The sequence below is a fragment of the Ixodes scapularis genome, unplaced genomic scaffold (assembly GCF_016920785.2).
Source record: "Ixodes scapularis isolate PalLabHiFi unplaced genomic scaffold, ASM1692078v2 PGA_scaffold11__112_contigs__length_91849675, whole genome shotgun sequence".
NCBI classification, from domain to species: Eukaryota; Metazoa; Arthropoda; class Arachnida; order Ixodida; family Ixodidae; genus Ixodes; species Ixodes scapularis.
Window position 1 is genome coordinate 43,389,680 of NW_024609837.1, and position 26,156 is coordinate 43,415,835.

General features: G+C 46.0%; 2 protein-coding genes across 3 annotated transcripts in view; one reads left to right on the forward strand and one right to left on the reverse strand.

Annotated features, from left to right (window-relative positions):
• LOC8036437 (fanconi-associated nuclease 1) overlaps positions 1-14,788 on the forward strand; it is a 27,075-nt gene extending 12,287 nt beyond the window's left edge. The window contains exons 7-15 of one of the 2 annotated variants that reach the window (XM_002411832.5): positions 47-191; positions 604-684; positions 4,277-4,441; positions 4,566-4,710; positions 5,623-5,822; positions 9,965-10,057; positions 11,980-12,108; positions 12,538-12,643; positions 14,630-14,788. In XM_002411832.5, the coding sequence (XP_002411877.3) occupies positions 47-191; positions 604-684; positions 4,277-4,441; positions 4,566-4,710; positions 5,623-5,822; positions 9,965-10,057; positions 11,980-12,108; positions 12,538-12,643; positions 14,630-14,700 (1,135 nt within the window). In that variant the 3' untranslated portion in view covers positions 14,701-14,788. Of the gene's footprint in view, positions 1-46; positions 192-603; positions 685-4,276; positions 4,442-4,565; positions 4,711-5,622; positions 5,823-9,964; positions 10,060-11,979; positions 12,109-12,537; positions 12,644-14,629 lie in introns of those variants that run through there. The other variant, XM_042288892.1, reaches the window with a different exon arrangement.
• Positions 14,224-25,286, reverse strand: LOC8036436 (tumor necrosis factor alpha-induced protein 8-like protein). Its single transcript, XM_029979909.3, has 3 exons — positions 24,692-25,286; positions 21,971-22,164; positions 14,224-20,308 (listed from the first exon to the last, which is right to left on the reverse strand). Coding segments are annotated over exons 1-3 (561 nt in total). The 5' UTR covers positions 24,693-25,286; the 3' UTR covers positions 14,224-19,942.
• Positions 25,287-26,156: the final 870 nt, after the last annotated feature.

The window sequence follows — 26,156 nt, forward strand, 5'->3', positions numbered from 1 at the left end:
ACCACTATACGAGGCCAATCTTTGTCAATGCGGGTGGCACCTGCAGAGACCAGGCCCTGCCACCCTTCCTACGGCGCTTCACAACCACCGGTGTTTACACCCGGTGTCGGTGCCTCGGAGTCGACGTGCTGCAACGGCTCAAGGAACACCGGCGCGCCGTGCGACTCTTGCGCGCTCTGCTCGGACAAACGGTGAGTCGCACGAGCATTCTTTAAAGGAAGTACTCTAGGATTACTGGCCATCGTTGTAACCACCCGACTTACTATGGTCGTCGTAAAGACCAAATTGTCTTGCCGACCATCGTCACTGTTTTAACAGAGAATGTGTCTATATGCTTATTTCCATGAAAACCTTCAACTCTTTGCTGGAAAACTTGACCGTCATGCTTGACCGTCACACATAGGTTAGAGTTACTGTAAAGCAAAACGGCCCATACCAACCCCCCACAGTCTAGTGGCTCAGCATGTTTTGCCAGGGTGATAAGCCAGGGTGATAAGCTGTATACTTTGTGCTGGAATATCTCGCTCCAGCGCAAGACATGAACCGAGTAAAGTTTAAGAGGCCGAATTGTGACTTTTGACGAAAACCGCTGGGGCGATGCAGCACTTCTGCCTGAGCCGTCGTGGTCATTGGTGGGACCGGCTGGCTCTCAACCTGGACGTTCACCTGGGCAAGCCAGGTGAGGTGTGTGACATTCTTTGTTCACCTTATTCAGAAAGGTTTTTATTACTTCCTTTTCTATAAAAGTCCACGCACGGTTCTGCGGACTTCCTCGGGATGTTATAGCTAGGGCCTAGTGTTTCCGGTAAATACCGATAGACCCCAAAAATCAAGCCCCGAGCCGGTTTTTATCAAAATTGGGGAAAACCGAAAAGCCCTAAATTAAATTGCGTTCCTTGCGTTAAAGGAATCTAAACTTCACAGAAAGAAACCTTCATCTACGGCTCTATTTTGTATTGACTGGGAACACAGCCTTCACTGAACTGTCGTTTGTGAGGCCGCTTCCGTCTTCAGGATCCACAACTTTCATCTCGTTTCATTCTTTTATCGATACTGGAACATTTTCTAAGCATTCCGGGCCTAGTGCGTGTTCTCTTTCTTCAACAAGCTTTTTGTAGTGTTGATTGCGGTGGGATAGCCCCGTTGGGTGCGCTTCTCACCGAGTACCTGTGCACTGCAGGGAAGCAACACCCGCAGAAGTCGCGGGCTCTGCGTGTGTTGCTTCCTTGCAGCGCACAGGTGCTCGATGAGAAGCGCACTTAACGGGGCTAACCTGCCGCGATAATGCAAGAGTATGTTAGGCAGTCGACGTCTTGACAACCCGCTCTCACCATTCATGGTTGCTTTCTTTGTTGTCAAGTTTGGAATGAAAGAATGTTTGCATATAGCAAGCAAATTTATAAATCCCCCTTTGATTAGGATAGCTGCGACAAATCTGTTGTTTATGTGCCACAGTTCATATAGTTATATGAAAATTAACCGAACTTGGAAGTGGACAAGGGGAAGGTTTGGAACAACCTTTATGAGTTCAGCTGGATTTTTGTTTGAGCATGGTGCACAATAGTGGAAGACTCTGTATCTCTGTTCTATATTTGATTCAAAATCATATGGCCAAAACCACTATTCGCTTTGAGCTCAAAGTCCACTTTTTGTGCACAACTATCTGACGCCGAAAATTGGCCAAAAAAAAGCTTTTGAATTTGTGGGAAAAAATATATCCAAAATAATCTGAATTCGGAGAAAAATAAACACCAAAAACACAGAACCCTAGTCATAACGTCCCATGAAGCTCCTATAAACGTCCGTCGTCATTAAGCACATTAATGTCGTAGCCAGCGCCCTAGTGCTCCAATAACTTAAGTTAGGGCAGAGATCAGGCTGTTTGATGACATTTCGCTTCATCTCCCAAACAGCACTTGGTCCGATTAAAACCATTTTGATTTGGGAAAGGCATTGATGAGAGGACTTTGTTACTGAATACAGCAAACAAACTTAATATATTAAATTTAAACACACTGAAATGTCATGCTATCCTAGATTTGTGTCATTTAAATGCTGCAGTAATTGAGTTACTGTAATCTTAACGTGTTTCTGGGTAACTTGGTAGCTTTCATATACACTCAAATTTCAAAGCTCAATATCTTATAGTTATGATTTTGTGTTTTCGAAGTTTATTTTTGAAAAAAATCAAAAAACATTTTCCAGATTTTTTTTTTTTCAGGGTTTAGTGTTTTTTGGAGCATTTGTTTATGACACTTGACATTCTGAGTCTTTAGGAATGTTTAGCAAATCAGGGTGTTTCTACTTCAAATGGGGTCATGTTTGAGAGCAGCAATAAAGGGCTGTGTAACTGCAGATAGAATTTTATTCAGTCAATATTTAGAACATTTGTGACAAAAACGAATGCTTGTTACAACTTGTAATACACCCTGTCTGTCTATGTCTCTTCTTGTCCTTCGTCTTGTTCGTGCTGTTTTTAATTCTTCAGTATGCAAAACCCAACTTGCCCAAGTCTTCACCCTACTGTAATACACAAAGTCACATACGGGCTTACGCTTTCATTGGCCAGCCAATATTGCGGACTGACGATGCGAAACATAGAGAACACTCTCTCCACATTTGCACTGGAGACAGGAAAAGCTAGTAGATTCAGTGTGCAATGTGAAAGAGTGGGCTAGTCTTGCACATGCATTCTCTAGACTAGTAGTGGTTCTACTCTTTCACAGTGTACTCCTGATAGGTCAAGAACTCTGTCTCTAGCTGGGACATGCCATGGTCCTGACGCGAAACGAGAGCAAGCAAGCGCTCTTAAGTCTCGAATGCTCGTGACATTTCCGCTTTAACTTTTGGGTTACTGATTAGGACACAAGACCAAAATGAGTCGCTGGTATATTGCAAGTTGTGCACAATATTACGTTCAACAGAGCGGCTCCATCTCTCGGCAACAGCACTGTAGTACTCGCGGAAAGTATCAACAGTGTTAGAGCGCTTCTGCTCGTCTACAGTGTCGAGCATGCAGCCAATTTCCATTTCAAAGCTTGTCAATGAGGCATCCGTCCATTGGCTTAGCAGAGCCTTTAGATGGACATCAAGTAAGACATACACTTCATACACCAATGTAGATTCGGCTTCTAACTGTTTGATTAGGGAGAGCACTTCGTTTGAGGCTTTTTTAAAAATCTGAATCTTGGAAGAAGTTTTTCTTTTTCTTTTTCCAGCTGAGTTTTTGAATTTTGAGTTCGTTGGATAAATTCAAATTCAAAACTATTTTTACCGGCGAGTGTTTTTCGGCTTTTATCAGATTCATTCGAAAACACAGAACCCTACTTGTAGTACCTAAATACTTTTGTGGCCTTTATAGTACCTTGCAAGTTCTTCAAAAATCAGTAGGATTGTGCTAACCCTATGTTTCCACGTGTCAAGTTCTCTCTGTTATGTCTCTGCTTCAGGGATCATCCTCTTTCGCAAGGACATTGGAAAGCAGGCTTTCTCTCTGTGCCAAGTGCTTCAGAAATGACAATATTTTTCTTTTTTCCTTTCCACTCTTAAAGGGGTGTAGTTCTTTGTACAGTGCAAGTTGAAAGTTCAATAAAGTATCTTTATTGTAAAGTAAATTTTTTCAGAAAAATTCTCCACTATATCAGTATCTTTACTATACCATAGAATACCGTGCATCTGCCCATTCCGCACTAAGCACCCACCCTCAAAATTTGAAACATCTGAAGAAATATACACAGCACATATATGTAAATTTGATGACCTCAAATGCACCCATCCCCTATTTTTTCCTTATTACCTTCAAATGTTGAGTGGGTGCTTGCTCGGTATTTTACGGTTTATTAGTACGCCAAACGTTTGTACCGGCTGTTACAGGCAGTCTTTGCTTCACTACTGTGATCTTGAAGCTAATGGGCCATTTACATTTTCAGTATAAACTAGCCTACTTCACTACTCTTGTGGCTTGAGTAATTGGTGCACTATGGTCACTGACAAGATGGGAACGGCAGGGCATTTTTTTCGGCTATGGCTTTGGCTCTTTTGGCTTTGGCTGCGCGTGCACTCTCGAGGCTTGCGAGACGTCAAAGTGTTATTGAAGGTGAGGAGCTCGTACTGGGGGCGGGACGACCGAAACTCCTCCCTGCCAGTCTCACCGCGCCAGTGACTATAGTCACTGCTTTTTCTGTCACCAAGTAACCATGCATACTGTCGTTCCTAGTGTGCCCCTTTATTTCTCCCGGAATTTCGACGAGGCGATGATGAATGGGGCTGACTGCAGGCCATGGATGCCATCAAGGAAGCTCTGGGGGAGAGCGGCATCAGTCCAGCCTCGCGCCATGCCCTGCTGACCAGAGCAGCCAGGCTGGCGGTCAAACTGCCAGAGCATCCGTCGGCCTCTGCGCTACGGGATTTTGTGCCGTCCGACGTCACAGCCACGCCAGAGGTGCGACCTGACAGCACTTTTGCATGCACTTTCTCTCTGTCCTCTCTTCTTTGTATAGTGTCCGCATTGTCACGGTTATCAGGCGCCCACGGTGTCACAACATAGTCTGTTTTCCGGATTCCAGGTCACAATACAGGGACAGTTAGCGGAGCGGATGGTACCTGGACGCACCAACATGTTTGCGGTGAGGGAATCGGACGGCGCCCTCCGAGTGATCCCTGTGGAGGAAGTAGCCCTGCGGCACTACAGCGAGAAAGGCTACCCTCAGGGTAAGCGCGCTCTCTTGCACCGTGACGAGCTTAATCTAAAAATACAAACGTACAGTAGCTTGGGCTTGCGATAACAAAATTTTTTTAAACTTGAGTCGTCACTTTCGACGTACTCAAAAGTACTGATGCAATCTGTCTTGTACTCTAGCGTTGGCTAATAAACACTGTGTGGGAACATTGACACACCAGCGCAGAAATCTAAAACAAGTGGGCCACATGCGGCTCACATGCTGGTACATGACACACAAGCATCTTGCGCCTGCAAGCCCCCCTTCCCGTCTCTCAAGCGCTATGTGTGTTGTACATGATAGTCTCCTGTCGTCGATTCATTTCCGCTTGGAACAGAACGCTATTCTTATAATATGTTTAATTTTTGCTTCTCGGCTCTTTCTTATGTCATTGACATGTATGATGACCCCACTGCTAGTGTACAAGCGCGAGTTATTTGCTCTAGGATGTGCCTCGGCTGCACAATCTCGGCAGGAGCAATTGCCAGTTGCTCAGCAGGAGCCGCTGCCAAAGATACAGCTACGAACTTGGGCTTTTAGCCGTCAAAAAATATGATTGAAGTGGAAGTATTTTTTCGTGACGCTGCCATCACAATCGTCTGTGTCTAAAGATAGACGCAACACAGTTACTTTATTACTGTTGGCAATATAGAACGTACGCCTTCTCGGATTTGTAGGATGAAGCGTGAATATCCAAGGTTGATGCACGACCTGCGACTAGTGGCGCACGACTGCACGCCGGTGCGACGCTCATCCAGATTGAAACGGGCAGGGTTGGGGATTGAGTCAAGGATTACTGGGTTCAGCAGCGCGAGCTCTCGCTCCACGTGCTCCAAGCAGCAATGCGTTAAGACACTTGGTCATAATTCCCCCCCCTCCCCCCATTGGGGACCTCCGTCTGCAGGGATCCACGGGGAAGGATCCACATTCCACGCCCTCTTTGGGATCCTGTGCTGGGACGCCATCTATGCGGACGGTGTGCCCGACGCGTTCCGGTCACCCTACCAGGCTTTTCCGATGGACCTCCATTCCGACGGATTCTTCACAAGCAGGGAACAGCGTTTTCTCAAGGTCTTTGAGAACATCCGCACAAGCAGCGTTGAGGTGATGCCCTGTTTTTTTTGAGAATCGGAATAGTTTCTCGATTGTCTCGTAGCAACATCTGTATTGGAGCGATGGCCACCTATGGCAAAAGGGAAGAACTAATCCTGTATGATGGGCAGTTTCGTTCATTACAAAATGTGTTTAAGGAGGGACATCAGCCTAAATTACAAATGTTTTTGAAAAAATTAATTTTCTAATTTTGAGGTTTTCGGTTTTAGAAACTAACATACACCCTTACACTAAATTTGATAACCATACGCCAAATAGTTCCGTTGATATAAAATATTTTCAACACATTGGGAGGCAATAACAAGGTAAAGGAGTTCAATGTTTGAATGCATTTTTCTCTGTCCCACTTTTTGCTGCAAATTTCATACGAGGAATCTTTTGTTTGAAGGTAAAAGTATTCTGATACCACCATCAAGATGTTTCGTAACTGAAATTTACTGGGGAATTGGGCTATCTACTGTTAAACTCCTCATTGAGAAAAAACAATTTTTTTCAAAAATTGACATAGGACAGATATGCATCTCATATTTTGAAACAATCTCTCTTCCTGAAATATTTATATTTGAGTTATAAAAACTAGATAGCCCAAAGTCCCACATCGCCCACTTTATGTTCAAGCAGTCAAAAATTTGCTCAATAGCTTCATTTTAAATATCATAGATTTCTTAACGAAGAGTGACACATCTTCTTATGCAGGTATGTAAAGTTGTCCTAGAGAGTTGAAAGTTTGTACAGTATACCTATATCTTACATTAAATCTCCCCTGCAAATTTCATACTGATCACTTGAGTAGTTCAGAAGTTAAATCTCTAGCCGGTAACCCCCTTATATACCGTAAAATACTGAGTAAGCGCCAACTCAAAATATGAAGATAATCACAAAAATTGGGGAATGAGCGCTTGTTAGGTCATTAATTTTACGTATATATCTACTGTGCATATTTTTTCAGGTGTTGCAAAATTTTGGGGTGGGCACTTATTAGGGAATGTGCAAATGCTCGGTATTTTACGGTATACCGTAAAATACCGGGCAAGCGCCCACTCAAAATTTAGAGATAATCGCGAAAAAATGGGTGATGGGCGCTCTCCGGTCATCAATTTTACATATCGACGTACTGTGCATATATTCTCGGATCTTACAAATTCGGGTATGGGCGCTTAGTGTGGCATGGGCGGATGCACGGTATTCTACGGTATGTATAAAACTTTCTAACTATTTTTTTTAAAATCTTTGTTAGGTTGTTATTTGTGGTTTTTACAACCAGCCACATTTCTTAAATATGGTGGTTCTTGAGGTATTGTAATTCATTATATGATATTCGGTTTGCGACACATTTAGTTAGCGCTTCACGCTGGTAAAAAGGGGTGCTAACCCATGTGCGGCCAGTTTTGCACCACCTCTTATTCAAGTTAAAGCAAGTAGGCAGGTGAGCTGGTTAAGGATAAACATGGTAACCCTGGAGCGAGGGGACAAAAAAGAACAGACAGACAGACCGAACGCAGCTAAAGATTTATTTTCCAGAACATCTCTTTAAATAGGCCCACAAATCCACAAGCAGACACACGCTGCCCAAGGCCACACAACCGTGGCAACTAAGAACCAAGGAACAAAAGAACCCGGCGACCGACAAGAGGACACTAGGATGTAGGGACGCAAGGAAGCCCCAAAAGAACCAACGCACTCTCTCAAGGCAAGCAAACCACCCTGGGCCTCTTCCACTGAAAAGAATAACTAAGGAGCCGCTTGCAAAAACCGGTCCTTGACAAGATCTCCGACAACCGGGTCTAATTGATACACCAAAATATTGTCTACATGCCTATGAGTTAGCACAACACTAGCAGAAAACTGTGTGAGCAACTTAGCCACAGAAAGGTCAATAATCATTAGATATATTTCATACAGGACAGGGGCTGTCCAGGAACGTATACAGATCCTGTTCTTCTGCAAAAACAGCTTTGCCTGAATGTTCACAGTAGACCTTAAAGGGACACTGACAGGGTATTTATGCTCGCCGAGGTTTTTAGTTGTATGTGACATATGAGAGCTCAACTACCCAGAACAGAATTTGCGGCTCGAAATTGGGTTTCTTTCCGCCCGAAAACCGCCGATCGAGAACTGGTTGGTTTGAGTCGCGCTCACTCTCTTTTCCGTGGTCACGGGCCGTTTTCTAAGGTTTCGACGCAACCACCAAATTTAATCAAAGTCGTGGGTAATTGAAGGCACACAGTCAATACAAAAAAAAAAAAATAATAAATAAATAAAAAAAAATATGAAATCCATTTTTTGTGGTTTCCAAAAAGCTGCAAATCATTGATTGAAAAAAAAAAAGTTGCACAGACAACCGGAAGCATTCTGTGCATTCACTGCATAATTCCTAATATGGCGTCGTTTCGCGTTTCGTGGGACTCGCTGGTGGCAACGTATGACGAGCGTGGGACCTCTACTTCAGAACTGTTGTTCATGGTACCAGCGAATTCTGTTTTCCTTCGAAAGAGAAATTTTGGACAGATCAAAAGAATTGATATTCATCCCGTACCACACACCCGACCAGCAAGCTGATTGCACGAAGACGTCGCCGAGCCGCCGTCCCTTCTCGTGGCTGAAGACATCGCTTGCTCAAACGTCAGGCACGAAGTGTGTACATCGAGTTGAACACGCACACGTACGGCTTCTTTACTTGGTGCGAATGTGGCTAATGCGTGGTGCCGCCCGACTTCAACCCGGGAGTGCATGCACTGGAGAGAAATCGACAGCTAACTTTCCGACATACAGTCGACCAGATGCATTACTACAAACGAAAGAGATTCTTCAGTAGCCGTCATCGAAAGAGCAAAACAAATCCTCAATATCTAGTGAAAACTTCTTTAGCGGCTTACAGTGGAATGGTTGAATATCAGCCAGTAACTAGTCAGCATTCTTCAATACAAGAGGGCTTGAGCACTCGACACCCTTAAGACAACCTTGGATAAAAGTAGAAACTACCCTCTGCCAAGAGCCCTCCTTGTTAACTACCACCCTCAAGGGCAAATCAACTTTGTGATCCTTAAGCAAGAACTTTACGCAGCAGAAAGAACTCTCACCAGCACTCATAATCCTGTTAATCCTGTTAACCACGGACGGAAACTCACACTCTTTCAGAAGTTTTGTTATAGACCACCGACAAGGCTTGAGCGGTCCTTCGAAAGGGAGAAAAAGGGAGCCAACCACCTTGTCTGCTCTGTCGTTGAACGCATTGATCGGAAGCACGCCATACTTCCCGGATTTGTCGGTTTCCAACAAAACCAAGTCTGCACGATTCAAGTCATCCCTCATCTTTCGTACAAATTTAATTCACTGAAATTCTCCTGTGTATACAGTTTGGGTCTTGGGTTGGGAAAACAGCTACGTAGACTGTCTTTGGCTGGCTATAAAATGTTTCTTAACACTTTATTCTTTTGTCCTTTGGATTACCGTAAAATACCAGGCAAGCGCCCACTCAAACTTTGGAGATAATCGCAAAAAAATGGGGGATGGGCACTTGTCCGGTTATCAGCATATTTTCTCAGATCTTATAAATTTGGTAATGGGCGCTGTGGAATGGGCGAATGCGCGGTATTCTATGGTAGTGTCATCAGGTCGACCGCCAGCAGGGGGAAGAAGTGTGGTTAAAGTGCTAATTCTTTGTGTTTGCTTGCCTTTAGAGTGTGCGTTGTTTCTTTCAGGGCTTCCTTGTGTCCACACAAACTAGTGTCCTCTTGTCGGTCTTTTTTGTTCTTTGGTTCTTATCTGCCACGGTTGTGTGACCTCCGGCAGCGTGTGTCTTCTTGCAGGTTTGCGGGCCTATTTAAGGAGGTGTTCTGAAAAGTAAATCTCTCTAGCTCGTTTGGAGTTTCGTGTCTGTCCGTCCTTTTTTTCCCCCTCGCTCCAGGGTTACCATGTCTTAGTATTGAACACTTCACAATACTTTCAAGTGCCACCTGAGTGGAAACATCTTCAAGGTTCCCAGACTTCAAGCTTATCCAGAATGCATGTTTTTCTTTTTTTGCTCACAACTGGCTGAATATTTGTGAGCTAGTGCACAGCTCACAGTGTTTTTGGTGTTGGGGGTGCCCTTAGAGTTGTCAGGGCATTTATATGGATTCTCTGTGCCTCAGGAACTAGCAGAGCAGGTGGCCTCAACCTATGACAGCCACAGCGGCCAGGCAGGATTGGTGCAGTGGGAGCGCTTTAGTTCTGTCCAGATACAGGCAAGTGGTTTATTCAAGGGCTTTGTTAATGCACAATAACTTTCTTGTAAAAGTGTACTTGGATAGTGACCTAAAGAACGAAAACAGGACAAAAGATGTTTTGTCCTGCCTTCACCCTTGATATCCCCTGAACTTACCAACATGCTGCAGTTCGTAGAGCGTTATCACTTCTTTGCACGTGTTCATTCATTGCTCGCGTGCCAGAAGCCTTGCTCTTGAACATAGGCCAACTGCCGCCCCAGTGAAAAGCCATGCAGACGTCGTACGAAGTAAATTTATTTCAGAATACACGCAGTTGTAACGTTCAAGTCCGACATATCACCGTCAGCTAGAGAGATCTCATCCTTTCACAACCCATAGTCGGGGAATATTAATTATGTAACCGGAAACCTTAAATATAACTGAACCTGAGCCAGCTCATCTGCACACTCCCTCTCCTTTAAACTTTCCTGTGTTGTTGACAATGTAAATGACTGTATTCAGATACAAAATGACATCTGCTCCGTTGAACATTGGTGCTTAAAAAATAGGCTTCAACTGAATCCAAAAAAGACTTGTAATGTCCCTTACCAGGAAGAAGGGGAGCATAGTCTTGGACTACACTATATTTGAAGAGCAAGTGCTGCGGGTTGTCTATGTACGGGATCTTGGTGTCTTTGTGGACTCGAGATTGGATTTTCGCCTCCACGTCTCTCGCATTGTTGGTCAAGGACTTCGCCAACTAAGTGTAATTTCACGGCTGACAAAAAAAATTTCGTCGCTCTGAGTGTCTTTTATGTCTGTATTGTGCATTGGTTAGATCACGCCTCGAGTTCACGTCTGTGGTTTGGAACTCTGTAACGATGTTACATAGTAATCTTATTGAAAGCGTTCAGCGTAAGTTTATAAGAATCTTATACGACCGATATATCGGCCGCCGCCGTTTCTACAATTACCATTCCCTGCTCACTGACCTTGGTCTAGTGCCTCTGCACGATAGCCGAACTGCAAGAGACATGCATTTCCTGCGTCAAATTGTGCATGGTCCTCTTGATTGCGCCCAGCTGCTGATGTCGCTGAGGTTCCGGGTACCGTCAGGAGGACATCAAAATGCAGAGACACGTTTTATCCTGATGTGCGGGCCACTTGCCCAATGACACGTCTGCAACAGACTCACGATGCCTTTTTTGGTGAAAGACATTTTCGCCTGATTGTGTTTTTATCTCATACTTTTATGTATCTGTGTACAGGACAGTGCACTGCTGCTCAGGCCACTTGGCTGTTCGCAGGCACACAAATAAACCCCATCTATCTATCTATCTATCTATCAACCGTAAACCGCCTAGAAAGGTAGGGCAAAATTTCGTGACACGATTGGCTGTGGACAGTCTGAAATTGTTTGCATCAGACTATATGTGGAGCACAGGTTCGTCCGCATTTTGTGCCGGGGTTACGGCGACGTTGAAACGCCAAGTTCTGATTGGCTCCGATTGGAAGGATTGTTGGTAGACCTCAAGGAAGCTAGCATCGAGGTCTACCTGCCATCCTTTCAATCGGAGCCAATCGGAGCTCGGTGTTCTGACGTCACTGTAACCCCTGCGCAAGAAGCAGACGAACTTGCACGCCGTATATTCGCCGACATGGTGAGAACGGTCTGTAGAAGCTCCAGTTGTCCCACCTCCAGTGGGAGCTTCCTTCCATCAAAAATGCTGGAAACGTCTCTTGCACTTCAAGCACGCACGCACAGCCAAAGCACGGCGGAAGGCACAAAGATTGAGCTGGGCACTAAAAAAAACACGCACAGTCGTTGTCATTCCATTTACACCTAGAGTCGTCGAAGCTTTTCCGGGCAAGCACAATGTCAATGTCTGCATGGTGCAGCGAGGCTCTACAGTCATGGAGCAAGGTCCTCTAGAGACGTGGGGACCTGGGTTTGTCCGCAGGAACTGGTGCGCTGCTTCGGACCAGAGGTTCTCTGGCGGCTGTGCGACCTGTTGGCACGGAACTTCCGCCACAGACGGAGCGGCCTGCCAGACCTCGTCGTCTGGAATCCCGTCGACGGACACCTCAAGGTAATCGTCGACGTCTCGCGATACGCGCTTATGCTACAAACGAGTTGGCAGTCGTTCGTGCGCGAACACTAAGAATTGAGAATGACTGCACAAAGTGTGCCGCGACCAACGGCAGCCGCTGTCCCATCGTCGAAAGATACACTAATTGAGGAGCTTCGATTTTAGTTGGAGAACCCTTCCCGTTTCGGCTTGGACGAGCACCGGCGTGCGGTGGTGTATCGCCACTGCGCGGCACATGTTAAAACCCCCTCCTCTCCTCTCTTCCCCCCCCCCCCCCCCCCAGACAAGCGGTCAAACTGCGCTGACAACATTTCCCACCACGGCGGAGAACACTGGGCGCCCGTTGGGGTTGGCTAGATTCTCGCCGTCCAAGCAGACACGTAACGTGGTTACAAAAGTCTACGAAGGCGGCGTCCGTTTTTTCGACAGGCCGCGGAAGTCAAGGGTCCGGGAGACACGCTGTCCGCCAAGCAGGTCGTCTGGTTGCGGGAGCTGCTGGCGCTAGGCATCGACTGCGAAGTGTGCCACGTGACAGGTGCGCTACGCTGGTTGCCCTAGTGGTAAGGTGCCTGGAATGTGTCCCCAAATGTGGTCCCCGATTTCCGCCTGACGTTGTCGTAAAAGCGGCACAATGGCGGAGGTGGATGCAGCAAACGCCCATTCTGCTGTAGGTTGCTCTGCCGCCGTGGGAGTCGACAAGAACTAAAGTGGTGCGACAACGGCAAACTTGGCGTCTTCTCGCCTTTTTCGCCGGCGTTTCTATGGCCCACTCTCGGGATCTTGACGTCAGAAGAGCACGACGTGCTAACTCTGGCGGCGTAATTTGTTGCCACTTGGGGGCTGCTATCGTGCACCATGCTTAGTGGCGCTTTGGGGGTAACGTCGACAGCGTGGCAAGTACTTACAGCGAGCTCCCGTAGTTCTGGAATTTTTATTAATGCGGAATGTGTTTAGTCGGCCGATTTTCATGGAGTTCTGTTGTGTTTGGCTGTAACAAAAAACCAACTCGGAAAAGCTTTACGCCCATAGGGAACTATATAAAAAGACTGCCATCCAGGGTCAGTGGTCAGAACATGCAAAAAGAAACTCATTTGCGCGGCGCACAAAGTCGTGGTCATGCGCTTTGCCGCCTTTCTTGCCGCGCTGCACCATCTCCCGGTGTGCGTCAAAAACGAGAGCGAATCTTCGGTAGGTGGTGCTGTTCAGGCGCCCTTTTGTTCTTCCCTGGAAGGCCTGCGACACATTCTGTGGTCGGCTGGGTCAAACTTGTATAATTTTTGAGGGGGATCCCAGAAATTTCAACGATTTCATTGACCTGTATAGTTTCTAGGCTTTATAAAAACAAGGAATATCGGAGAAAGTGAACAGTAAACGTGCACACGGCTCTCATGTGACATAGGTGTTAACTCCCAAGGAGCCCCAACGGTGTTTTCTGCAGTTTCAGGAGACCCTTTTAATGCAAGAGCATTAACTGTCTCATAAAGCGAGCTGACGTCATAAGCTTTGAAACCAGGCCAAACGGCTCTTAAATCCTTCTCCAGGTCAAGCCAGCTCCCATTCGCCGGTTAGCCATGGCACCTTTTACACTGCTTCGATCCCATTGGCTAGCGCGCGTCGATCAGGGTCCCATTCGCCGGACACGCAGCACCATGGAATGGCCTTATGGCGTTGTGTGTCCGTCAGTGCTAGAGTTTCTGTATAGGCTCCCTAAGGGAGCCAGAGTTGCGCGTCTGTTTTCCACGTGCCGCCGCGCCGCTATTCGCCGAGATCCGATCATGTGAGGAGCCGGATCAAGTGCCGCGCAGAAAAGTAGGCGCTGCACGCGCCCCGGCGTACGTTTCCCTGCCTTTGAGTGCACCGCGCGCCTCGAACGTTCAGCGCTGCTGTTCGCCGGGTCCAGTCACGCGAGGAGCGGACTATGACTGCCGTGCAGAAAAACCGGCGCCACGGGGATGAACGCACGACCCTGGTTCCCGTAGGGAGCCTTTACAGGAACTCTAGTCAGCACCAGGTCAGCGCCAGTCAGCGCGCCAACATTTGTACAGCAAGAATGATGTACATGCTTTCGCATTCACAACTCTTCAGAAATGCTTTTTTAGACAATTAGAGTCATAGCTCAAATTAAAAACAATTGCCTTTATTTGAACATGAGGTTACAGACCAGCCAAAATCTTCCCTCATTCCACATTACAAGGCACACCAGGCAGAAGTGTGGACTGAATATGTCGAAGGCCTGTTTTCTTAACCAAATCCTAAAAGTATTTACTGCCAAGTGGTTATCAGATCTTTATCTCAAGCTTACCAATATGGTGACAATGAAGAGGCAGTGGAATATTAAGCAGCAGCCTCGCAGCTGGTGTCGTGTCACCAATGATACTGCAATTAAAGCTGTTAATCAAGCACGAAACAGAATGGATTAGACTAAGTTAACAGCACAAAGTTGAAATGATCTCAAAATATTTCAAAGATTGGTCAAGTTTTGTAACGTCATGATGTAGCAGCTGTTTTTTTCCCTTTTCAGCTACAAGCTCCAAAAGGCTGCGGAAACAGGAAAACTTCATTACGGACAAGGACACCACAACAAAGAAATAACAGTCCGACCGGTTAAATCTAGGACCTATCTCCAAAATAAGAAGCTATTTTTCTCGTTTATTATTAAAACCTGTGATGTTTCCACTAATGCAAAGCATGTTTAATCAATGCATTCAGCACAGTAGTACCAATGAAGCAAGAGTAATGTCGCTGCTTTTTTACGGGGACACTGAACTACAGGGAGTGCCTTATCCAACTTGTTCTCTACAGCGCTCAGTGTTTACCCAAACAGAAGGCCCGTGCACTGAATCCTTCACTGCCTCCCTAAGAGAGCCCAGCTTACTACTTCATTCCCTAAGAGACACAACAATTAAAATAACTGAACCGATTCCCAAATTTTGTTGAAAGAACAGCGCATTTGTTTAGTATCAAAACATTCACATTTTTTCGAAGTTTCACAGCATCACTTCTATTGAACTTAAAAAAAGACAACCAAATTCACTTCCTGCAGGTAGGACGCAAACAGGTTGGGGTTTTTTAAAAGTGAAAACTCCAAGAACGTACATCAACCATGCTTTCTACAAACGCAACCTTTCCATTTATTAAGTTCACATGGTAACCGCAAAAATGCTCCAGTGTAAAAAAAAGAAACACCTTTACATAAGTATAAATGCTGGCAGCATATTGTCAGGACAATTCTCTGGGACCAGTTTAGTACAAACGGTGACACAATCACAGACTCGTCACACACGCTCACAGAAGCAGCTTGCGCCGGTGCGTGAGCAAGACGAAAACTTCCAGAAACTATATATATATACAGGTTACTTCATAATCAATAAAATAATATAACAATTAGCAAACACAAATATAAATGCAGCGGATTCAAAGACTAGCATTGACGTCCTAAAGAAACCTACAGTTGAGGAGCCTCGCAGTGCTGTGAGCTTTAAGTACACTCGCGGAACGTCCAAATGTGAAACAGCGTCGCTTGGACTAAAACGAGAAGTAAATGCACGTCACTGGCACGACGGTGGCACATTGCATAAATGAGAAAACTTGTTCACAAGAACACAGGCACAAGGTGCGTGATGAGTAGCTACAAAGCACGTGTGTAAAGGCTGGTTCACACATCCACGTTTCAGTGTGCTCGAGTGCGAACCAAGAGTTGCACGAAATGCACACTAATAATAATAATATTAATATGAAGGAATGTGTGTGAAACAACATAAAGAGAGTTGTCTTAAGTGGTAGTAAAGTAATCACCACTCCATAGACACTTGCGAGACAAGCATTAGTGTGACTTGACTGTGGGTGCATCGGGAGCATACTGACAGGCGACCCGAACATCCACAGTTGAGCATCGCGACCAGATCTGCCGCAAACGACCGCAGAGACGGCCGTGAGGAAGACAAACGCTTCGAACGGGCGTAAAGGCCTGCCCGTGGTTTGTTCGAAAACGGCAGTAAGGAAGGTGGCACAAAGCACTGGTTTGTATATAGTAGTTGTTTGAGCAGTGAGGACAGGCTTGCTTGCAAGTTCTTTGTACAAATTGTGTACAAGGCACCGTGTACCAAGATGCAGTGCATAATATAAAAAAAAAGGGCATACAGTACACAGCACCGTGGAACTTGCACGCGGTATATAGCAACGTATACCAAAATGCCGCACACAATACCATATGAAGTGCACATGGTGTTTCACACGCTACACTGTGACACGGCACACGATACCACCAAGTGTACACAGTAGGGTGCATTGAAATTGTGTGCAGGAAGACAAGCGTCTGGTTTCTGCCAAAAAGGCACAAGGACACTTTGGAAAGATAAAATATTGGCACCGGTGTCGCAGAAACTGGGGAAAAATGTAAAGAGCGAGCAGGCTTATATTATTGCCGTACAGGTTAGGACTAACTACTTGGAGATGCAGACACCAATGTGGAGAGCAAGTCGTCCGATTCTTGCACAAGGGTTGCAGCGATGTCAGGACGACGCCAAACTCCGATTGGCTTTGATCGGAAAGATAGTGGGTAGATCTCAATGCTAGATGCCTCGAGGTTTACCCACTATTTTTTTAAATCAGACAATAAGATCTCGCGTTCTGACATCATCGCAACCCCTGTTCAAGAAGCAGATGAACTTGCGCTTCGCATAGACTTTTTGCCAAATTATCCAAGCACCAAGGAGAAAGCCTGAAACATACACACACACTGCATGTGCTTGCACTACTAGTATCAAAGGTCTAAAATAAATATTCAAAATACGGTGTTGACGAATGCACACGCAAAATGCGACTTGTTTGAGGCTTTTGCTTTAGAACATTTACCACTGCAGATGCCAGCACTTGCAGCACACTCAACTACTCGCAGCATGCTCCTTTGTGCTTGGGTGATTTAGTAAAAGGTCTATAAGGGGTTACTCTTTCAGACACCATTCGAGATAGGCCACATGTTTCGAGGCATTTACAGAAATTGTGCCACGCATAATGAGGGCTTGCACATTGGTTGCTTCTTGGGCAGTGCAGAGCTTGTAAGGATGAATGCCCCAAAGGCCCACATTTAGGAAACACCGGATACAATCCCTCCAAGGTTATCTAGACAGCATGCATCAACAAGATGGCCCAACTATAAAGGTAGCCACATGGACAATTCTTTCGATCCAAGGTCCAGGTTGTGGCTTGACCAGAGTAACCTCTGAGAAAACGGTCCCTTTGAGAATGCTCCACGTACTGCAACAGGCTAACCGAGCGGTATGTACGGTGTCATAGGGTTACTTGGAGCGGCAGTCAATGCCATCTTTAGTGGCTTTAAAGACAATGGGCAGTGCAAAAGAACATAGTCTGAGATTTCTTCTAGGTTAAGTAAGTGCATAGTCCTGTATGATTTCCTGGTTTTGCAGACCTCGGAGGTATCCCTCAGGAGACACTGCTCGCCATTGAAGTCTGAGACAATTCTTTTATGATATTTTCTTAGTGCACACCCTAAGACAAGGCACCTCTTGTGACACACACAAACACACACAAAAAAAAAAAGTCTAAGGGGAGGTGCTGGTTGAAAAACGTAAATATATTTTAAACAATCATTTTGGGTTTTATGGTGTTTTATTATTTTTTAGTCGTTATATGTTAAATATAAAAATAATAAGGGTCAGTTATGATCGTGAAATTAGTTAGATACGCACATGAACTCCCGGCAGCCCAGAACGGCATAAATTGTAAGCCATTTTTGTGTGTGTGGTTCTTCAAATTGTGACGTCGCCCGCCATCACATTTATGTTGAGAAGTGGGCCTAGCCACCTCCCCTCCATTGCAGTCTCATGTAGCTTAATTTCTCTCAGAAAATTATTAACAAAAAATTCCTTTTCCCGTCGAGAAAGAGTGTCGCTACACATCGTGATAACATTTGAACGTGTTTATCTGTCTAATTTTGGGGCATCTTCGCAGTTTGCACACAAGTATATTTGTTCTTAACTTTGTCCTATCACCACTAAACTTGGCATACATATGCTTTAGGATATGTAAAATACAACTATGAAGGTTTGGTAAGAATGTATATTTTTTTTATATTTATGAAAAATTTAAGACACTTTCATTAGCCCTTTGGAAAAAAGAGTTTTTGTGATTTTTAGTTATTTTAGAATTAAATAGGTACTGCACACATTATTTTTCTTCATTGCACCCAGTGGCTTAAAAGGAGCAAATCAGATTATTTTACTAGGCCCTTTTAGGCGTGTTGCCATGCCCCATGTGAGTGCAAGAATGTTTTTTTTTTCTGCATAGCATCCAGAACATAAAAACAAGCTATATTAAAACCAACACCAGATTTATAAAAAGGAAATCAAGCACTACAAACTGTAAAGATTTAATTCAGTTATCGTAAATAACAAAAAAAATGTTTTCCCCTGGCACGTCCCCTGCAATTTCACTTAGAGGCAAGACTGGCTTCATTCCCAACACAACCCTCCTAAACTATACACCTTATCCGCCGTTCGTGGAGACGTAGTTATAAGGCACATGATTGTGAGTCTACCCTTTGGAGGTGACTCTAGAGTTGTGTGCTTGAACAGTTTGCGGAACACCAACTGCCATGGAGGATAGGTTACACCAAGGCACAGACTTACGAGGCTATATTTTGGGGAGTACGTCCCAAGCCAGGCAACGCAATCTTGGAGACAGGGTAACAAACGACCGACTGCCTCGACTGAGATATAATGGAGCGACTACCTCCTTGAGCGCCCTCACACACTCCGTTTCACCTTACGACAGATAGTAGCGGATGCAAAGAGCTATCCAAGCCAATCCAGTGCAGCGAACGTTTCACACGACTACATACCCGCGCACTGCTGCAGCCTCCTGAAGGTCACTTGACATTCACATGGCTTTGGATTGGCTTTGTCAGCTCGTAGCGTCTCCCACGGTCTATTGCAAAGCAAAACAAAGTATAGCAGGGCATTAAGACCCAGTTTTCAAGAGGCTACGCTGAAACGGCAGCCTCCAGGACTCGTTTCATTGTCCTCCGCTTGACAGAAAGAACCGCTCCGCCATATCCCAGAAGCGAGATTTTTAGCGACGACGAAGACAAGCAAAGTGCAGGTGCGAGAGCCTGGTCGAACTATGCCCACGCTGCGATTGTTGGTGTGTACTTCCGCATTCAATATGAGCCTAAACTGTCCTTCGTGCTTCTTTGGTGTATCTGCCAGGTTTTGAGAGAGTTGTGGTTGGAACTATACTCGTTTTCACCTCAAGAAAAAAAGGAAGTTTTGCACACCGTTCTTACGCCACGCAGAGTAGTTGTTACAAGATTTGGTTATCGGAGGAAGAAGCAATGCTTTTGGCATTTGAAAAGTGCACGTTTTGATAAGACGACGTACATCTAATCTAAAATGCACCTACACATATCTCAATTATCTACATAAAAGGGGGAAATAGTAATGCTCCGTGTGAAGCCGGACATTTTTACTACGGTTCTTGAGGGGAAGATGAGTGTAGGAATGGTATGCAAAGTTGATGTTGCATATTTTAGACTCCTCACAAATAGAGAGATCACAGAGCTTGTGGAGACAGGAGATGCAGAAAGAGGCCGAATCGGGTATTTCAAGTCATACCGATCGCGATAGTACACAGTTGTGACTCGGTGTCACGAAAGTCCTAAATGTGACGTCTATGAGTTGCTAGCAGGCTGGAATTCGCAACAAAAGTGGCGACGAGGATGGGATGGAGGTGGGAACCGGTGCCACGGTAACAAAAATTTTGAAGCGATTGCAGAAGCTTCAAAGCAACTGGCAGTTTAGCTCTAAGGAAACCCTTCTCAGAGGCTACCCTGGTCAAGCGCCTTGTGCAGGTCTGCCACCACCCTTGCGAGGGAGTCCCGATGGACGCTGTCCGCCCGGAACACGGCATCCAGCGTCTCGGGTGTTCCGAAAAAGCCAAACACGTGATCCACCCTCACCAGCGACTTGGGGGTGAGGTGGTGCCGCACCAAGTCCTTGAGGAGGGCGCCGCACTCCTGCACGGCGCCCAGCAGGTACTGCCGGTCGTACGAGTAGTCCACTTCGTGGAAGCTCACCACCGACATGGCGAGGGAACGCAGCTTGCGCTGGAGGTCCCGTCCGAGCTGGAGCTCCTCCGGCGAGAACTGCTCGTTGCGATGGAGCACGCCAACTTTCACCACCATCTGGGGGACCGACCGGGCAGAAAAAACGTCGACGGAAGTATAGTCGTTGACACATTATTAAGAAGCGCAACCTCTCCAAAGCATTGATGTCGCTCCGCGGCCAATAAGATTGCGGCATTCACCGATAAGAACGCTGAAGAACCACCAATCACGAAGCGAGAAGCGTACACGTCATGAGCCGAGCCTCGCGTTTCTTAGAATGTCAGCGAATCTAGCTACAACTAGGGTTCGGAGCCTATGAAGCTCCGTTTGTGACGAAATCTGAATTATCCCCTCTAATTATGTTTTCTGCAAGGAATCCCGGGTTCTTTTTTTACAGCAGTTGTTTTTGTCTAATTTTTTTGCGGGTGGTTGAAATTCAGAGGCAATGAAACTTGCAAGGCCGCATCTTCCTGACAAATTCTACCGGGAACGGTAAAAAGAATTGTTTGACAGTGGGTGCAATGAGCAGTAACAGCTATCTGCTTTGTTTTCGTTTCTATATCGATCAGGCCTTTGTTGTCTCGCCTGTTGTGCAAACTGAAAGATAAACGTTGGAAGGTATGTCCCAAAGTTCTCGATACCAGTTCCCTTCAAGCAAATGGGTAAAACAGACACCAACAGGTCATCTCGTAGCATGCTGCGGAAATGCAACGCTGGCGTACGACGACAAGACACCATGGCATCTTCTATTATGAATAGGTCGGTGCGCAAAGAATAACAGATGCACTGTTTTCTGTGTGTGTCCAATTGCCACTACAGGCGATGTACCACTGTGCTCCAACCATTAACTCTGTGCACACCAGTCACTGTGCCTACCAAATTATTTTCTTTTTTTATAGTGCAGCAAATGGCTAATTTTGTCAAATTTATTAAATCAGATGTCACGTCACTACTAGCAACTGGTGCCCAAAATAAAATCGTGCTCTCACGAAACTTGCTCAATGTGGGCACTTCTCGTTTTCTAAAACCACATGTGACGAGAGCAGTACGGGGGGTGCACAACAAGTCCCTTCAAATACCACGAAATAATAAGTACTCTTTTGTTAGGAAAGTAAAAACAGGCTTCCTGAAAATGTTAAGTGTGACACACTAGAATCGTTTGAAAAACGCTTAATGGTATGTGATTTTGTACTAATTTCTTACCTTTGTCGCACTTCGTGAGTGGTATAATGTAAAAAAGTGCGGCTGTGCTTTGAAGAGATACATCTCTGTTATGTATCCTATTTTGTACATACCCCTCCTGTAATGCATTCAATAGAATGTACAACATTTATTAAAACAAAAACAAAAACTGATTTGAGAAGTGTGGAGCAAATAGCAGGTTTGACTAGAAGATATGATAAGGTTCAGATTGCTTTGTCCTTTGCAGCTACTTTGTCATCCCAAAACAGAACAGTTATTTGTACACAATGCACAAGGCACAAAAAAAAAAAATGCTTTGATGTTAACAGAAACAGGATTATCAACTGCAAGGTGTTTCTTTGGGCTTTACAGATTAGTTTAAAAAAAGCCATCAAGTCCAATCATCCACATTCGCACTGCCAGTCTTGCAGCTCTCGCTGCTGTGCTGAATCCTGCTGTACCAAATCAGCTCTGTACTGAATTAGCACTACGCTAAAACACTGGTGAGCTGATTCAGCACAGCGCTCAAGTTTCAGCAAAGATGTCAGCGGGACCCACCTTGATCATGTTCTTGGTCAGCTTCTCAGCGTCCTTCTTGTTCCCCGTGAGCTGCTTGACCAGACGGTACAGGCTGTCCAGGAGACCAGCCGACACGTCATCGATGAAGGCCTTGGCCACCGTCTTGTTGCTCATGCGACTCAGCAGTTTCTTCTGGGCACGCAGTCCGATGTCCTTGGCTCGGAACTCCGCCACTGCACCGTTCACAAGAGATTCAATGGGGCGAGTTGCTGGCATAGCTAAAGGCACCAACAGGATAAGAATGGCAGGGAGGTCTATCAGTTGTCCTGTGAGCTTTGAGTGTGAACGTGCAGACGGAAGGCGACAAGCATATGCTGAAGGCTGAACATCCGAAAGAGATGTTCCGCACTTCTCGTCCCGTCTGTGACTACAAGTGCTCGTGCCTGCAGTAAATGTAAAATAGAGTGAAGTAAAGATTTCTATTGTGGCCATGGAGTGGCGCCGTAGTGGCTAAAGAAGAAATAGACATTGCAAGGGTGGACGTAACCAAACGGAGACTATAGTACTAGGCGGCAGAAGTCGAAGGAAGGTTACATGTTTTCTTATTCTAATCCTGGATACTGTCGAGGATGTTCCAGCTAAGAAAAAGAGGGTCTTCTGTTGTCACTGTCCAGCATGTCTTAGGGTATGTGGTATATATCGGCTGTTATAATTTAAAATGGCACGAAGTGGCACCAGGAGGTACAAGCTGCCGTCCGACCGGATTCATTCAAGCACTGGTAAGTCTTGAGAGAAGCATCCACCTGGGACACCAGGCAAGCAGAATTAAGTTCTAAGATTGCTCCTAAGATTTTCTCCTTCGAGACCGACTTGGGTGAATCACATGACTGCTTGCATGCCTTTTGTTCATGCCCCAAAAGCCACCGACAAGTTACCCCCCGTTGGGATAGGCCCCTGCGGAGGCCTCTTTCTTTCCTCTCGCCCCCCCAGGCGGGGGGATGCCGTCCCATTAACAGTCAGCAACCGGCCGTCCGAGCCGCTAATGACTGGCAACACCACCTGGCACCGCGACACACCTGCGCAAAAGGTTAAACCGGTCTCTTCAGGCTGACAGAGTCCCCGAGTTCAGCCTGTTCCAGCGGGTGCGAGGTGGGTGTGGAGGGAAGAAGACATGGGCAGGGCTCGCTTCGCTACTACTGGCTGCGAACATTACTGCAGGGACTCCCTACTAAAAGGTGGGGCCAAGTCGCCCTTTAAACAGATCAGAAAGCATCCGCGACTGTGTGCTCTCGGACGATGTAAACACTTCCGTAGATGTGTATTAAACAGAGTTTATATAGCAAAACACCCTCATATCTCCTGACGTTCCTGTCTGGAATCGTCCCCCAGTTCCTGTACTGGCGGTCCTACCCGATCCTGCTTGGAGAACTGTTCGGTCCCAACAGTACTCTCCTCTTAAAGGGGGGGTGCAACGATTTCCGGACTTCGGTCAAAAATTTGTGGAAGTTGCCCTCTGACACTTCTGAAGTAAAGAACAGAAACCCGTTTTCGCCTGTGTGTCCTAGTTATTGCGTAAAAAAAAAAAGATAAATATTGGCATTTCGGGCACCCCTCAACTCACTCCCAGTCTTCAGGGTTACACCTGGTCATATCCCTAGCGACGTCATTCGGAGTGCCGTGTAGGTTCCCGTGTGCTCTCCTTGGAGAACGCTTCCTCTCCCTCTCTCTACTGACATTAGCAGGCGTTATGCTAAAGCTTAGAGCCGAGCGAGGTCACGTAATCTTCTCGCCATAGTTCCTTCCGCTGCCACTTGGCTGCAGGTGGGGGGAAAAGCTAGACTTTTGCTTTGCAATTATGCAGCAGAATCACAACATTTATTAATGAAGGAGATGTTTTCTCTATCCTCCGGGACACGATAAACAGCATAAAAATGACGAGATGCAAATTCTTTTAACATAAAATCGTTGCACCCCCCCTTTACATGTTTTCTGAATTATGAAGCACATCGACCTCTATTCACATGTGCCGAAAGGACACACATACAATGGCCTTCTGCACAGAAAGCCAAACAGGAAAAGCACGAACATTACTTTGAGTACTATCAGCCTGAAAGTAACGTCTTCGGAACAACCCACCAGGCCACGAGAGAATCATTTGAATCCTGCAATGCCATCAATGCAGAACGACTACTGTGGTCTTTGAATTGAACAGATATACTTTTTCCTGTTTCCACAAAAAAAGTGCGGCCAGGTGGATGACAACTCGCGCATACACCATAGGTACTTCGATATGCATGCACAGGGCTCTTTCAGGGAAAAGAAAATTTAAACAATTTGAAGTCTTTCACTGGCGTCAAGTTTGTCAACTTCCTATGAAACGTTTCAGCGATAGCCTCGAGCTCAAGCTGGTCGCGCAGTAGAAAAGCTTTCGAGTGGCTTTAGCGGTTTAATTACCCGATTTAGTGGGACTCGATCTCGAATGAAGCCAGTGAATGCTCGTCGAGAAATTTTACTTCCGACACCCAGCGTGCCTTTAGAATGAATGCACACGAATCGACGAATACTAGGACGCAAACCGCAGGATTTATACGACGTAGAAAACCACGGTAGAAACGCGACACCTCTTGGTGACGAAACAGCGGAAACGAGCGACGTTTCCTCGTGCGGAAGCAAGACAAAAGTTAAAAAAAGAAAAAGGAACCAGCTTTGGGCGTGGAACCAGTGGAACTATTTGCACGTAAAGCGCACGGACGCACTTACTGTTTCGAGCAAGGTCCGCCCGAGCCAGCCAGGGGCGACGAGTTTTTGAAGCACTACACACAAAGTTGTCAAAGGCGCGCTGCGGAAGCGACGGACGGTGACAGGCGCCGAGAGTTCGAAATTCACGGCGCTCAAAGCTCAAACGTCTCGTTATCTCTGGGCCGGTGACGAGGTGAACAACGGGTGACGTCGGTGACACGAGTAGGGCATAGAGATCACGAGTAGGGAGGGAGTTGGGGCAGTTGGGGCACGGTTGGGGCTGGCTGGGGTCGGTTGGGGTTGGATATGTCGCGAACTTCGGATCGGAATCGGAACTCTTTCGGGGCTTTCGGGCTTCTACGTCTAGTGCTTCCGGTACGTAAAAGCGGCAGCTTGCGCCGCCTAGCCTAGTTTATATCAGTTTACAAATTTTGCATTAAATTTTGTCCCTTGTTAATAAGCATATATCCCGAATTTTGTATAATATCAACTTCTCTAGACCTTTTCCACCAATCATCTAACCTCCTCTACGTTACTGTAATAACCTTTTCGTCCATTCCTCCATTCCCACGCACCAGACAACACGAGAACCTGTGCTCCCGCAAAATCTCTCCCCTTCAGCCCCTTCAGCAGAGCCGTAAATGTAGAGAGTTTGGCCATTCGTAAATGAGGTGGCGCCATTGGCCGAAAGCGGGCTGGGCGTGTTCCAGGGCGTCTTCAGAAATTTGAATGTGACCAACCAGAAGCCGGAAATAATACCCTGGCGGTGGTCGTAAGAAACAAACCTGATAACTGCATTGGAGTAACTCTCAATGGCTGAGAATATAATACACGTGATGTTTCAATCACTTTAATCCAAAATGATGGTGGAAGAGTGCGACTAGCGGAACTATCGACATGATCCGTACATCAAGCGCCCAGTGCCGGGAATCTGCCGCCCGAACGGTCACATCCTGTCCGCGCAAAACAGAGTTACGCGGCGCATTCGTTTCTTACATCTTTCTGCATGATCATGATCAAAACGACACGCGTACCCTATTTTCAACCACGAAGAGTTACTACACTTCACTCTTTCGCGCTTATTAAAACCATATACGAACATAGACTTTTGATCAGAACTGTTTGCCGCTACCACCGCTAGGGGATTCTTTTCGGCTTCTGGTTGGTCAAGAGAGCATGCCAAGCCCTCTTTCCGACTCTGCCGTACGCTCTGGCTCTGCCCGCGCCTCCCATTGACCAAACTCTCTACATATACAATTTATTACAGTAAGCCTCTATGGCAGTGGTTCTCAACCTCTATGGCAGTGGTTCTCAACCATTCGCGGACCCCTTGTGGATCGGCGGAGATGATGGAGGACCCCGTTCGTGGTGAGAGGATAAGAAAGGTATAGGTTACATATAACAATGATTTAATTAATGTGCATAACTAAGGGTTAATGTGAGGTACACCTCTCTTATTGACATACACACGAGACAACTGACCCAA

Excerpts from the sequence above, each read along its gene's own strand:
- LOC8036436 (XM_029979909.3), bottom strand. Across the intron at positions 20,309-21,970 it reads TGACCAAGAACATGATCAAG|ATGGTGGTGAAAGTTGGCGT; the intron begins GTGGGTCCCGCT and ends TCGGTCCCCCAG.